We start from the raw sequence: 16,049 nt of genomic DNA on the forward strand, positions 1-16,049 counted from the left end.
TCGGGATTTGTGCCGCCATATGATTTTGATCAGTGTGCCACCACCCAATTTATTTTTATTTACTGTATCGTTAGGAGGCCAAGCTAGAGCAGCCGAGCTCTGTACAGACTGTGCAGCCAGAGTTTGGGCTGGCATCTTTTAACAGTAGTGCAGTACTGTGAGTTTGTCTGTGCATCGGTATGTGTCCATTGGAATTAGCCCTCGGTCAGGTCTTGTTAAAAAGAGGTATGTTTTGAGAGATTAGCGAAATTAGAGAATTGTTGGGCGATTCCAACAAGACACCAGGATCGAGTTAAAGAGGGTGAGTGTATGACAAGAAAAGGATTGTTTGTGGGTCCTCCCTTTGCAGACAAGTTGTGATTCAAGTACGTTGGACGATTTGCTGTGCGAGGAGCGTGTGCTACCAGATATGTGGAGGTCAGCCACCAGGTGTTCTGTGTGCTACTCGTGTCTGCTCTGTAGATGATACATGCAGTCTAACACTATCGTGGCCTTAATAGGAAGCCAATGTAATTTGCATAGTATGGGGTGATCTGGTCACATTTCCGTGCTCAAGTAACAAGAAATGCTGCAGCGTGGTGGACTGCTTTTAGGTGAGCCAAGTGAGTAGCTTGTAGCCCTGTCAAGAGAACTCCCCCCCCCCCCCCACAAACTCCACCAATGTGCAAGACCACAAGGACTTGCACTACTGTCCAAGTCCTGTGGTCGGATGAAGGATTTGATTTTTTTGAAGGGTAGGGGTTGGCAGCATTCTTGCCTATGCGTTTCTGGAAGGACAGCTGCTGTCAGCGGTGAAGCCTAGGATTGTGCCGAATCCGAGGGGGTGGGGGAATGGATGAGAGAATTCAGTCCAGAGGGCAATGTGCATGCCGCTGTGCAGGTGGCGCTAATGCAGGGAGGTTGATTTGATGGCCTCTCGGATTTGGTCTATTTTTTTGTTTAAAAAAATGGGTTTCAGTCAAATTTTTCCTGAGTTGCTAGTACCCTGGGGTAGTGGGCGGGTATGGTACAATGCTTTACTACTTTAAAGAGGGCTTTGTTTCTGGTAGAGGCTGGCGCAATGGTGGGGAGTAAAGCAATTTTGGCCCTGGCAATCAGAATCCTGGGTTGCGCCGAGAGTTTGGAGGTTGGCGAGGTCTCACAGGGTAATTTGTTTTTGCACCACAGTTTCTCTAGAGCTCTGAGCGTTTGCTGGAGGCTAGCTCAGGTGTGTATCAAGAGGTGGATAGTTTGGTCTTCTCCTGGCTGGTCTTTAGGGGGGCATGAAAGTGTCCACCAGTTTTATAGCAAAGTTGTTCAATATTTCTAGAAGGTCTGAGGCATTCTCTGTTGTGGGGAAGTCTGCAGTTTGCTTCTAGCTCATTGACCTGGGGGGTCAATGAGCTAGAAGCAAACGATGAGTGAGGGGTGGTTTAGCCTAGATTTTGTGGGCTGTAGTCAAGGGGGTGATTAAAAATGGGATGGCCATGTGTTAAGACTAGTCAAGTGGGATAGGGTCTGCTCAAGTGATAGGAGGGGGATGATGTGAAGGCTAAGTCTAGGATGTTGTCTTTTTGTGCATGGGGGAGAGCAGAATTTGCTTAAGATCTATGGAACCGGTCAGTGTGAAAAGCATGCTTCAAGTGCGGTTGTCTGCTTGTAACATGGGGGCGTTAAAATCTCTGAGAAAGACATTATTAGAAAGTGCTAGTTTAGCAGAGGCGAGTAATTTGGCAATGAAATTGTCACTCCTGTGAGGTGGTCTGTAGATGAAAGGAAGGCGATGGATTCCTTGTGCATTAAAAGGGACCCAGCAGGAAAGTGATTGAAAAGAGCTTGTTCTGAGAGAGGAGATGGAGCATGACCAAATGCTCCTGTGGAAAATTGCCATTCTGCCTGCTGCCATTCCTGGCCTGTTGGCAGGTTAGATGCAATAGCCTTGGGCTAGGAGAAAACATGTGGGGAGGATGGGATAAGACATGCATTACTCACCGTAATAGCATTTCTGATGGTTGTATCTGCTTAGATTCACATGCTGTGCTTATGGTCTGACATCCAGTGGTAACCGCGGAGTATTGCATCTTGTCTTTCTGGGACAAAAAGTGGACGTCGGCATAGGCGTGTCTGTAACACTATCCCTATCATGACGTGTGTAGTACCCAAAATCCCTCACGCGCCGAAGTCCCTCCGATTGTATTTTTTCTGCCATGAGGGAGCCCAAGGCTACAGTGAGTGAGTACATAAAAAAAAGTAGTAAGACGTTTGTGTTCCTTCCACCCCGACCGGGGAGGTAGGGAGGGCGCATGTGAATCTAAGCAGATACAATCATCAGAAATGCTATTATGGTGAGTAATGCATGTCTTCTGATGCTTGTTAATCAGCTTAGAATCACGTGCTGTGCATAGACTAGCGAGCAGTACCCGGAGTTGGAGGTGGGTTGTGAGAAGGAACAGTAGAGAAAAGATGTCTTAGTACTGCTGGTCCCACCTTAGAATCAGACCTAGAATGAGTGTCTAGGCAATAGTTTGTAAAGGTGTGTACAGAACTCCAGGTTGCCACTTTGCAAATGGACTCAAGGGGAACATGCTATGGATGCCCCAGTGCCTGGAGTACAATGTGCTCTAGGTTTGAAGGGCAGTTCTCTCTTAGCAAGTGTGTAACAGTGTGATGCATTTGACAATCCACCTTGAGATAGCGGATTTAGAGACATGGTCCCCTTCTCTACCAGCTGCCACTGTGACGAAGAATTGTTTAGTCTTGCTTAGTGGTTTAGTTCTTTCCAGGTAAAACATGACTGCCCTGTGCACGTCTAGTGTGTGAAGGCTTCTTTCAGCCATGTTGGTAGGGTTCTGGAAGAAAGTGGGTAGTTCGATTGATTGGTTCACATGGAACTTCGAGATGAATTTCGGCACAAACCTGGAATGTGTGCGCAGAACTACCTTATCTTTGTGGACTGTAACAAAGGGGTCTAGAACAGAAAGAGCCTGTAGTTCGCTAACCCTTCTGATAGAAGTGATAGCCACTAGGAAGGCTGTCTTATAAGTCAGGTCCTTCAGACTTGCTTTATGCATAGGCTCAAAGAGAGCTCCCATGAGCCTGGTCAAAACTACATTCAGATCCCATCCAGGGGCTGGGTGAGAAATGGGAGGATAAATCCTCTTAACCCCTTCCATAAAGGCTTTAATCACTGGTATTTTCCACCACGACATCTTTTGTTGTGATGTGGTGTGGTGTAGGCTGACAGAGCAGCCGGATGAACCTTTAGGGAATTGAAAACTAACCCAGTGTCCAACAGGTGGGTTAGATACAGCACAATGTGTGAGGGTGAGCAATCTATGAGTATCTTATCTATGAGTATCTTCCCCGAGTATGTCCATGCAGCTCTGAGGGAGTTGCAGGTGTCCAAACTATGACCTTAGGAGCCAAGCTGCTAAGTTCAGAGTTTGTGGGCAAGGGTGCAGGGTTTCCCCCCCTGTCCTGAGACAACATGTTGTATGAGCAGGCTAGCTTGACTGTTGGGGAGAGGGACATTTCTATCAGGTGTGCGAACTAGGGTTGGCGGGCCCACATGGGGGCCACCAGTATCATGGTAACTGGTTCCTGGTGCATCTTGTGCACCGTCTTGTTGATAAGTGGTGAGGGGGGGGGGTAGACACATTTCTCCGACCAAGTTATCCAGAGACTGTTCCCCTTGGATCGGTGTTGGGGGTACCTGAAGGCGCAGTCTTGGCATTGGGCATTCTGCTGAGTAGCGAACAGGTCAATCTCTGGGAAACCCCATTCTGCGAAGACGTTGGACACAATGTCTTTGTGCAGTCGCCATTCGTATTCTTCTGGCAGAGGAAAAATCTTTGCTGAGTACGTCTGCCAGAGGATTGAGTTCCCCTGGAACATGTTGGGACAACAAAAACATCATGTGTTTGAGAGCCCATATCCAAATGTTTTGGGACAGCCTGGATAGCCCTGGAGAGTGAGTGCCCCCCTTTTTGTTCAGGTAATACATTGCTGTAGTGCTGTCCATTAGGATCAGCACCGTCTTCCCTTGCAGTTGCATCTGAAAGGCCTTCAATGCTTTGAACACCGCTAGTAGCTCCAGTAAGTTTATATGATTGTACGATACTTGAGGAGACCACACTCTGTGCGCTGTCTGCTGAAGCAGGTGAGGGGTTCCCCCCCCACCCAGTGAGAGATGAGTGTCATGAGAGTGGCTTCCACTGCTTGGGTGGTGAAGGTCTTACCCTTCAAGGGGTTTTCTCTTGACCACCACTGCAGAGAGAGAAGGAGGGCTGAGACAACCAACAGATCTTCCCATTGTCCGCTGGCCTGACACCACTGGCTGTTGAGCCACTCTGGCATGGGATGCATGCGCCGCCGCGCCTGGGGGACCAAGTATATACATGACGCCATCATTCCTAGCAAACGCATGGCTTTGCGCACCGTCACCTCCCGACTGGCTACATATTGAGGAATCTGAGAGAGCCTGTTCTGAACCCTCTCGCTGGAGGGTAAGACAAGACAGTCTTCCGTCCGAATTAGCGCTCCCAGAACTTGTTTTACTTGGCTGGGGACTAAACTGGATTTCTTTTCGTTGATTGAAAAACACAGGCTGAAGAGATCTACTGTTTTTTGAGTGTTCGAAAAACAAGCGTCCAACAAGTCCTCTGTAAAGAGCCAGTCGTCAAGGTAAGGGTAAACTGGGACTGATAGTCTGCACAGGTGTGCTGCTGCCACTGCCAGGACTTTGGTAAACACCCTTGGTGCTGAGGCGATGCCGAAGGGGAGTACCTTGAATTGGTAATGCCTGTCCTGGATCATGAACATTAGATATTTCCTGTGCGCTGGAAACATTGAAATATGAAAGAATGCATCTTTCATGTCCAACGTTGCCATTAAGTCCCCTTGTTCCAGCAATGGGATCACCTCCTGCAGTGTTACCATGCGAAACGTCTGGGGGTTTATAAACTTGTTCGCTGGGCGCAGATCTAGAACAGGACACATGGCGAGATCCTTTTTGGGATCAAGGAAGTACACTGAATAAATACCCTCGTTTACCTGAAGAATAGGGATGGCTTCTATGGCGTCCTTTCAAAGCAGCGCTTCCACCTCTTGGATCAGGATCTCCAGATGGTCTGGTGAAAGGCGCTGCGAGCGCGGCGGCCTGAACTGTGTAGGTCGGGTGAATTCCACGCAATAACCATAGGCAACCGTCTTTAAGAACCACTGGTCGGAAGTTACCCCTTCCCATGCCCTGAGGAAAGATGTTAATCGCCCCCGACCGGGGTGACATGGGAGGGGACCTGGACTTGGTGGTCATTTCTGACCAGATGCTGTGGCTCCTCTGGGATTGGGGCCTCTACCTTTGCTGCGTTTGACCCCTTGAGGGGTATTAAGTGGGGATTCCAGATGTTTGATTTGTGTTAAAGTTACCCGTGCCTTAGTTTTTACCAGCACGGGGTTGCCCTCGAAAGGACCACTGAGAGTCATTACCCCTCTGGGAGGAGGGTTTCTGTGTAATTTGGTGCAGAGACCTTATAGTCTCATGCTCCTTCTTGGCTGTCTCCAACGCTTCATCCACTGCTTTCCCGAAGAGTTTAGTCTCCTCAATGGGTTTATTAATGAGGGAGGCCAGAGTCTCAGGTCTAAATCCTGATGTACGCAGCCACGCGTTTCTTTTCACTAGAGTCCCTTGTGCAAGAGACCCGACTGCAGTTTCCGCAGTGTCCAGGGTGTTCTTCACCACAGTCTGGTTAACCAGTCTTCCCTCCGTAACAATGGCGAGAACTTTGATTTGGCGGGTTCGGGAACCTCTTTGAGGCCTTCCTGGAGCAAATTCCATTGGGCATCAGCATAGCTTGCTAATAGAGTAGTACTATTAGCAACCCGTATGGTGTATGCAGCTGCTGACGTGACATGTTTGCCCAGAACATATAGCCGCTTAGACTCCTTGTCCGGTGGTGATTCTCCCGTGGCAAGGGGTACCCCTGCCCTCTTTTGAGTGGTAGTCAATACCAGTGAATCTGGGATGGCATGCCCTTTGATATATAGAGGGTTGGAAGGAGAAGGTTGAAATAATTTTTCGACTCTCGGGTTCAATGCCCGTGTGAGCAGGTGAGAGCAATGAGGGAGCTACCCGTCTCTTAACAGAGTTAAGGAGAGGGATGGATTGACTTGCCAGCGGTTTTTCCTTAATATCCTCCACGAAATCCTGCTCAGGTACGGCCTCTTGAGTGGAAATTAAGTATTCAGCTGCTTTCTTCAACATGGAGTTGAATGCCATTTGGTCATCTACAGGAGAGGCCTGGCAAGCTGGGGTGGACGGAGGAGAGTCTAGGCACAAAACATCAGTGTCCTGATCTTGCTGTGTACATGGGTCATGACCTTCCTGCTGGGTTTCCTCCGAGTTGTCCGTAGTATCCTGTTGATCTTCAGGAGACTGATCTTCCTGAATTTGGAGGTTAGGGTCTACCCGAGCCCTTTTCGGGGGAGGATGATCAGAAGAACTGATAATCTGCTCCAGCCAATCCATACACCCTTCGAATTTCTCTGTAGTCCATTTAGAGGACCCAAACTGGCCTACGTGAGGAGAAACTACGTACTCTGCACTGCGGCGTCAAAAGGAATCTCTCACGACGTCGGAAAGAGGCTCTCGACCATCTTCGTAAGCCTCATCCGGAATCAGGAACCCAATCCGCCGAAAAATGTTCCGCGGCTTGGCCCATAACCTTAGGCGGAACTGGAGTAAGGCCCACCGCCGCCGTAATTCTACCGATGCTACTTTCGATAGTCGCCGCATCGTCGTGAGACAAAGGCTCAGATGATTTCTCAGCAGTTGTAATACCGTCCACGGCACTAGAGGCCTAGCGGTCGGTTTTCCGGGTAGAGGCCTATCTTTAGTTTTAGAGCCTACTGAGGCCTTGGAAATCGAAGTGTCAGGCTCCCGCACTTCGACGCGTGTAGGTTCCGGAGTAGCGCCCTTAGTTTGTTTATATTGCCCAGTCGCAAAACGTTGCTGCGGATGCGGGGAAGGCTTTGGATCTGAACGATCCGAGAGGACTGGCGAAGTTTTCATCGGCCCCGATGGCGCTTTTGCCTTTCTCGACAAAGGCGTCGAAATAGGCGTAGGGGTTGTGTGCTTAGTGCGATGTGCTTGTACGCCCCTGTCGCCGGGTGTAGTCCCTGTAGCAAGACCAGAGTCGAGCCTGGAAGGGTCGGGACAGGCATGGCAGACCTAGAAGCGTCCGCCTCAAGGTCTATAACATCCAAAATGGACGTTTGGTCACCCGAAGTACCCCCGTCACTTTCTGCTGGCGTAGCGGTGGCAAAAGGGGGCTCCACGTGTGACATACTGTACGCGTCCCACCATTTTACACGGCGCTCCTTAAGGGTCTTAGGCCGAAGGAGTTTGCACGCTGCACACCGCTTCTCGTTACGCTCTAGGGGGAGGCAGGCGTTACACGTCCTGTGTTCGTCCTTCCAAGGATATCTGACCCTACACTTAGGGCAGAATCTAAAAGGAGTTCTTTCCATAGCCAAAGGGAAGGATGACCAGACCAACAGGGAAAAGGGAAAGGAGGAAAGACATAAAAACATTATGGCCACCCCGACCCCACTCTCCCTACTGTATAGGTTGGCCAGAGGGCCCGACCATGTGGAAAATCCGGCCACCGGATCATAGGCGCCGAAATCCACAGCCGTAGACGATTCCCCCGTAGTCTTTGTCGAAGATGTTCTTGTTGGGCAAAGTGACTTAACGGGGAATAAACCGACAATTCGGTAAAGATAAACAATGTCTCTAGTAAGAGCTCTGCTATAGGACGACCAGTTATCTGGGCGGAAAAAAACAATCTGAGGGACCTCGGCGCATGAGGTATTTTGGGTACTACACACGTCACAATAGGGATAGTGTTACAGACGTGCCTATACCGACGTTCCCTTTCGGTCCCCGAAAGACAAGATGCAATACTCCGCAGTCACCACTGGATGACGGACAATATGCACAGCATGTGATTCTAAACAGATTAACAAACATTAGAAACCATGTTTCCGTCAATAGGGCATCAAGGTTGTGGTACGGGAGGACATCTGTGATCTCTGCAGCATGAGTGACTGCTGACTCACATGAGAGGTTGTGGGGTCCGTGGGTGTTGGATAGGGCAAGGGCAATATTGATGAGGTTTGCTAGGGAAGCATGCGGGAGCTGCCCACGGCGCTTGGCCATTCGAATGCTAGGGAGATTGGAGAAGGGCTGAGGTGGGAGGAAACACGTGCTGATGTCTTTTGGTGAGTGGCAGCATTAACGATTAGTTTGTAATTACAAAGCCTAGCGAACCCTGAAATGTAGAATAGCAGGTCTGTCCCTTGACCCTATCGGGCCCGAACAGGCGAGGTCCTCGTCTTCATCCGTCCTTTGCAGAGGACGCCCAAGGAGTACTGCTTAAATTAGGTGGCAGGCAGAGCAACCGAGTGGCAGGGCCTTGTCACGTGACCAGCAGCCAACTTTGCTGCCTGCCTCCTTTTCGTTTAATGTCTGCTAAGTCCCAAGTCTCCTAATGGTAACAAATTAAATGCCCCATGCTCCTTTAAATGCTCAGCTTGCTTTAATTCCTTACAGACTCTTAAAACATTTCAAGAGTCAAATATTTTGAGAACTTACACAAAATGCAATTGAAGAGAAGACTACAATTGTCAAAGCTGGGCAATCAAGATGCCAAAGACTAAGCTCAAAAGCATAAAGTTTAGCTTTACTAGCTCGCATTAGAGACACTCGCGGAGAAGGTCAACAGCAGATTGGCTACAAAGTGCAGGAATCTGCATGCACCAAGTGGTCTTTGCACAACAGAAGTTTGGTAAAATGCGGTAAATCTGCAGAAACACCTTGTTTTTTTGTGATTGCATATGTATTACACAATCGTTTGTGCATTAAACAGATTAAATTATTGAAAAATAAATGAAACAAATGAACCATTGAAATTCAAGTTTATCTTTAGACTGTTTAAGATGCACGAGCGGAAAATTGTAGTCCGAGTACCTCTGTTATGCGCCCATTCGTAAATTCTTCATTGGCTATAGAATTACAAAGTACCAAGAGGCTGAGACCCAATTGACATGCGGACCTTTGCAACAAGGGTCAAAAGAGAACAGCATATAAGAGGACCGCTTTTATCTTGCAATGAATCTCTGTGCTTCAATTCAATAACAAAGCAAAAATGACTAAGGACTGTTTCTACAGGCAGATTGTTCTACAGCTAACCAATATGGTGGATCTGGGAGTTTGGAACAAAAAGTTTAACGTTTTTGAATATTAAAAAAAGAATACTTTAATTGCCAGCTGCGTAAGCATTTTTGTTGCAGAGCACTATTGGAGTTTAAACTGCAATATCTTAAAATGCCTTTAGGTGGCACAATCCAACCACATTTGACAGAAATCTATGATGGCTGAATAGAATCTAGCTGTAGCAGGATAAGAAGTTTGCATTTAAACAATTGCAAATTGATGAACTGTTTTACATATCAGTGCATGGTCTAATCGAGCAACATAACATGGTGTTCAAATACTTTTTATTTAACGAGAGTGCCAGCGCGTTTAAAAAAAAACGCAGATGAATGGATTGAGAGATGGATGGGGGGAACACGGTCACTATTTGCTGCGTGTACTTTTCCGTGAAAAGCCTCAGTTAAGAGTCAAAACCCTTGATATTCAGCAGTGTGGAAACTTCCGCAATTAAAAAACCTAAAAAGAATTGGAGTGAAGAACCGTTTAACATAGGCATTAGCTCTCCAAGAAGTGTCAAATTAGCCCCAAGCAGAGCGAATGGAATGAGGCATGCAAGCTGTTGTGTGGTTAAGTGGGTGGGTGCTTGGGGATTGTCACACGCATCTGTGCACAGCCTTCAATTTCTATATGCTTTGCAACCAATGTTCATACAGTTGTTCATGCAACTGAAAAACTGCGTCTTTCTGAATCTATATCAAATACACAAAACATACTAACATATTTTGGAGGTACCATTTTTTTCCATGTGTGCCACAAAAGACATGTGAACAGCATGTGGTGTCAGATGGGAACAAACTGATGTTTTTAAACAAGCATCAGAAGACTTAAAAAATGGTGTGGTGCAAGACAGTTGTGTCAATTAGTACCGCTGAAAGAGCCAAGTACGAAGACTAGATATAGGCACAGGAAGAAACTAGGCAACATTCGAAATCTCTGCTAATTTGCAAAAAGATACTGCTGACCTACCAGCCAATATCAATCAAGATACTGAAAACGACTGCTTTCTGCCGATTCCATAGTTAGCATGCACAACACACACTGCCAACCATGCACCACCATATGATCTCAAACACTCAGTTTAACAGACATACACTTTCTGTATAATATAGCAAGTTGTCACAGAACTCTTTTGTAAGTGACTGAGGTAGAGGAAAACAAGCGAAAATTATGCATGTGAGTTCAGTTCTGGCATTCAATGGCTGATTCAAATTTATTCTTAAAAACCAACCTATATCGAAGGGCGACGTCTCGTCTGGACGACTAGGCTCCTCTTCTAATGTTGCTTGTGCTGCTTCCGGTCGTTCTTTAAGTCCTGCAATTAAACAGAGGATGTTGGCATTCAATCTAACGCCCTTCAAGTAAGCAAATTGGAAAAAAGGTCATCAAGAAAAAATGCAAACAGCCCAGTGTCACAATATGTACATCAGAACAGGTGTAAATACCTGTAACACACAAGATTTCACAAATGCAATAGTCGTAGCACTATCGAGAGAATAAACCGCACACACACTGTCCAATTTACTTCTTTGGTCACATTGAGGCATGATCTGCCATGTAAAAAGTGCCATTCATTAATGGTACAAGTCCCCAAAAAATTAACCATTTGATGTTGACAAATGGTCAGAAATCAGCGGTTAGGAATTAGTGTTTGTATCGAGCACATGTGTGCCATTGTAATGCACTTGCAAAGGTGGGTGGATAGAGCCGAACCAGAGGGCCTGGCTTGAATCCAAGAGCCAAAAACGAGCCTATCAAGTAAAAGACCCATACCTTGTGTCCTTGCTCCTAACCCAAAACCCAAGATCAATACTTGGCATGCCAACTCTGGAAGATATGGCAAGGAATGAACTCCACACAACAGGGCATGAGTGTGTTTAAGCTAGTGGCATACATGCTGGGGGCTACAGGAAAGTTGGCAGAGTTAACAGGTTGTTTTTATCTGCTGGATGCCGTGTGCTTCTATGTGTGCAGGGACAGCGTTTGGGGGCGGGGTAGCAAAAAGAACTGTAGGGTTGGAACAGAAAACAGGCACAAACAGAAAGGAATGCAATTTTTATAAAAGAGCATTACCACACCTAACTGAGTCCATGTATTGGTTTTAGGGAATGCCAAAAAGCAACACGGATGCTTGAGAGCACAGACTGCTTTTTCTGCAGCGATGGGAGGACCAGTGTGCCCAATGAGTAAATCCAATGAGGCGGGAGATCATCTGTAAAGGGGGGTGGGGGGTGGGACTAAGGCCACTGAAAACCAAAAGTCAGCCAGTCACTGCAAGAACATATCTGGAGGGATATTCCCACATTCAGAGGGGCAGGGCTGACCCTGTAAATGCGGCAGACCCTTCCACCACCCTCATTCAGCAGAGCAGACCGCATCAGGAAACAGAGTGCAGGACACCTGCTCTCTCAGTAGAGGGTCTTATCAGGATTTCAGTGAAAATCTCCAAGCAGATAGGTCAGTAGTTTACAGCAAGTGTGGGGTAGAGGTGGGTGAGCAGGCAGAGCTAGGCCATGTTCGCAGTGTCAGTGGCATGAAACTAGAGCAGAGCTCAAGACAGCCACTTAGCGCAGCTAGCCTTTAGCCATCCAAGCCTACCACCTCGGTAGTGCAGAGGATGGATAGGGGTGTTCTTTCCCCACACTGCTTTGCTTTCTTTAAGGAAAACTGGGGCCTGGCTGCAAGAGTGGTGGTGTGCAATAGGATAGTTGATCGTCAGTGTGTGGGCTGTACCGTATCACATTGGTGGGTTTTTGTGGGTGAACGCTGTCAGTAGTCACCACTGAATGCATGGTTGTGTGTTGGCTGGCTTTACGAGAGTAGGTGTAACAAGGGTTTGGGGTTGTGAAGTTCAGGCGTGGGTAGGTCTGCTTAGTTCTGCGTTCACAAAGGTAAACTACTGCTCACTACCTGGTACATCAAACAAAGGTCACATGGTGTGTACTATGGAGTGCTGTGCAATATTTCAGTGCTGTATCTAGTACGAAAACGGTGTTAAGTGTGGCACAATGACATCCGAATAGGGTTGGAGAAGTGGTGGTTGGGTAACAGTGGTTTCAGTATTTATTTATTGTGCATTTGTTAGGCGCCTATACAACCCAATGGTGTTTCCCGGCGCCAAAAGGCAAAAACGGGGAGGGAACAGGGGAGTAACAGACAATAGTAAAAACAGTAAGTAATCAAAAAATATATTATGGTCCCACTAGGCCTTGTGGCAGTCGGACGAGCAACTGCAGGGGAGAGGGAGAGGGACGGGGAGGGAAGGGTGGTCGTAGGGCAAGTGCTAGAGTGGGCCCAGGAGGGGGAAGTGCCAAGGGGAGTCGGGAAGTGCAGGGGCAGAGGTGTCCCAAGAGGGTACACCTCTGTCCGGGAGCGGTTCACTGGGAAGTGCTGAGGGTGCAGGTGTCGACTGGGCAGATGTCCTGGTAACCTGAGAGACTCATGAGGACAAGGCCACCAGTCTCAGAGGCAGTGGGGTGATTAGCGAGGGTGAGGGGGAAGGAGGTAGAGAAAAGAGTTTTGAGCAATTTCTGGAGTTTAGGGAGGTCCGGCTCAAGTCTGAAGGGTGCAGGGAGGCGGTTCCCGAGAGGCGCCAGCTGAGGAGAGGAGCCTGCCCCCACTCTCTGGTTGGAGAAGCGTTTGATCAGCAGAGAGTTTGAGCTGGACGAGCGGAGGGATCGAGCAGGGAGGTATTTGGGGGAGAGTTGGAGATAGCAGGGTCTCGGGGCCCACACAGCCTTTTGTATTATGTAGAGGGTCTTGAATTTGATCCTCGTGGCCACGGGGAGCTAGTGGAGAGATTTTAGGCTGGATAGATGCAGTCCCAGGGTATAAGGATAAATCTTGCAGCCCTAATATGGATTAGTTGAAGTGATGGAGGGAGGAAAGAGGCAGGTTGAGGAAGAGGCTGTTGCAGTAGTCCTCTGGGAGAGGATCGAAGTTCTGGAAACATTGAGCTTCTGGGGCAAGGAAGAATGCCTCTAAAGGAGATGAAGCTGAAAGTAGACCTTCTTGGCAAGGTCCGATATGTGAGGTGTGAAAGAGGAGTCGAAGATGACGGATATCTAGCCTCACTAGATGGTGAGGGTAGAGGGCCCAAGGAGATGGTCAGAGGGGAAACAGGGTGCAGGTGTCCCAATACGAAGGCTCAGTCTTACTAGCATTGAGACAGAGGTCACTGGCAGCACACCGTGTCTGGATAGCAGTCAAGACAACTGTGAATGAGGGAGTGGGAGGAGATGGTAGTAGAGGGAAGTTTGAAGGAAAATTGAGTGCCATCTGCAAAACACTGGAAGTGAGGAGAGGAGGAGATAAGGTGGGCAAGAGGGGTGAGGTGGATATTGAAAAGCTAAGGCAGCAAGATAGAACCCAGGAGTACGCCGCAGGTGGAGAGCGAGGTGGTGGAGGGTAAAAGGTCCAGTCGCAACTGGGAAGGGTGGTTAATTAGGAAGGTCAGCCAGTCCTGTGCCCGGTCCGTGATGCAAGAGGTGTCATGAAGCCTTGTTGGGAGGATGGAATGATTGACCGTGTCAAAGGCAGAGGAGAGATCGAGGAGGATGAGAGCAGAAGAAGGGTTGAAGTCAAGATTAACAAGCAGATCTTCAAAGGTGTTAAGGAGAGCAATTTGCGTGCCTCTGGATGTCCGGAATCCAGATTGAAGGTCGTGGAGGGAACCAACGAGTTCAGTATGAAGGATTAGTTGGGGGAAGGGACAACTTCTCCAAGAGTTTACCCAGGAAGGGGGTGTTGGCGATAGTTAGCTGGGCAAGAGGGGTCAGCGGATGGCTTTTTTTATTAGGAGACAGTGAACAAAGCAGTTCTTGAAGGATAGAGTGAAAGAGCCAGTGGTGAAGGAGTGGTTACAGAAGTCGGCAAGAGCCAGGGCAGAGTGGAGATGTTGTCCTTAACAGTTCTAGAGGAGCAGGGGAGAACCTGTTTGGATAAGACCTTCATAGAGTGGACAACTTTAATGACCTCATCAGGTGCTATGGGGCAGGAGGGAAGACAATGCCGGGGGTGGAGGGAGAGGAGGCAGTGGAGCAGGAGGGGAGATGGTGGTAGAGAGGGAGGAAAATGATGTCCTGAATTTTAGAAGTGAAATAGGATGCCTAGGCAGTGCAGAGTACCTGGGAAGAAAGGGGGAAGGTAGAGACTGCAGTTGGATTGGAGAGTTTCTTGAAGATCTTTAAAAGTTCAGCCGTGTTGTTAGTGGCTCCAGAGATGCAGGCTTGTATGAAACATAGCACTGGGGCAGCGTGCTGGTCTTGGTAGCAAGACCATGCAGAGCAACAGAGGTTGGAATCCCGGATCTGTGCTTAGAAACTGAACTTAAGTACGGCATTAGGAGTTATAAAAAAACAAATAAATGTGGGCCCTCTACTTGGAGCAGATGGAACAATATTGCCTGTGTAGCAGGCGAAAAGCCAGCTTGTCTGAGGTTGAACCTGAGGTCTGCCACTTCCGTTCAAAAACTCTGATCAAGCTTCTCTGAAACTTAAATGCAGAATCATACGAACTGTTGCACTTGTATTCAGGCTTCAGGCGAAGCCTCACGACAGGGGCAAGGATGTCAAAGGTGTTGGAATTGGAGAGGTGAAGGTTGGCGAGGACAGTCAGAGGGAGAGTCAGATGCAGCGGTAAAAGGGAGATGAACATAGAGGCAAAGGCAATGACAGACACTCGCTTCAGCGGTTGAATGATGGTGAAGGAGGCGGCTCAGACAGAGGACCCCAAATGGGAGGAGATGAGAGAATGGTCAGACCAGGAGAGGGGGCGTTGACCATGTTAATGATAGGGATGTCGCTAGAGAAAGACATCCTGAGTGTGTCCCGATGAGTGGGTCAGACGAAGGAATAGTAAGAGAAGGCGTCACATAACTGAAGTGGCTGATTCAGGAGAGTAGAGGTAGATCTTGAACTTGCCAAGTAGGTGTTAAGGATTTCAATCAGGCGACACACACCTTGGTCTCAGCCTAGGATGTAGCGGTCACTTGATATGTCTTTCTCTTTATTTTATGCGAATTCCATTTGAGATGGTACACCACTCATATCACACACCCTTTTTCAAATACCCCGGGTCACAATGGACCATCAACCAGGCCGGTTGGTGAAAATGCAATATTTATTTTTTAAATCAAATTAAATCAGACAATTTTAACATGATGCAGCAATCACCAACGGGGTGATAATTACAATATAAATGTAAGCAATACACTTAATTAACCTTCTCCCAGAACATATACACTTCACAATTGAATAGGACCACTTTTTGATTTTTAGGAACAATAGCACCCAAGTTAAGGATTCCCCCTGCAATGTTCCATCAACCCACAAAAGAATTCAGAGTGGATAAAAAGATGCAGCAGGTAGTCTGGAATAAGAGGGAGGAAACAGAATCACAATCTGACCTTCCCTCAAAGAATAAGAGGCAAACACTTTAAATCCTTAACAAAGGCCTAAAATAAAACTCAAATTTTACAAATAATTAATTGTGTGGTTAAATTATAATATGCATATGTTTTATCACAATAGCAGGTATGTTATATCACTGGCAATCAAGGCAATGGATCAGCAAAAGGCATACAATTAGAAAATGAGCGGAAAGTTTAGAGCATGCTGCAGCCAAATGACACATTGGAAAACTTGGGTAATTTAAAGCGGGAATTATTGAGAAAACTGCAAACGGTTTTTAATATAAACGGGTGAAATACTTTGATTTGGAGTGCGGTTCTTGGGCTGGGGAATAGATATATATCACAGGGACAATATAGAGGTGAAAATAGGTCTCTAGCTTGTGAATT

The 16,049-nt window shown here is 47.5% G+C and overlaps 1 protein-coding gene across 8 annotated transcripts in view; it reads right to left on the reverse strand.

The window, feature by feature from the left end:
* ASPH (aspartate beta-hydroxylase) overlaps positions 1-16,049 on the reverse strand; it is a 1,438,894-nt gene that overhangs the window by 1,015,954 nt on the left and 406,891 nt on the right. For all 8 annotated transcript variants that reach the window (XM_069621106.1, XM_069621103.1, XM_069621107.1 and 5 more), the window contains one exon: positions 10,482-10,565. In XM_069621106.1, coding sequence (XP_069477207.1) covers positions 10,482-10,565 — 84 coding nt within the window. The remainder of the gene's footprint in view (positions 1-10,481; positions 10,566-16,049) is intronic.

Source organism: Ambystoma mexicanum, chromosome 5q (assembly GCF_040938575.1).
Source record: "Ambystoma mexicanum isolate Mex_15411 chromosome 5q, UKY_AmexF1_1, whole genome shotgun sequence".
Taxonomy (NCBI): domain Eukaryota; kingdom Metazoa; phylum Chordata; class Amphibia; order Caudata; family Ambystomatidae; genus Ambystoma; species Ambystoma mexicanum.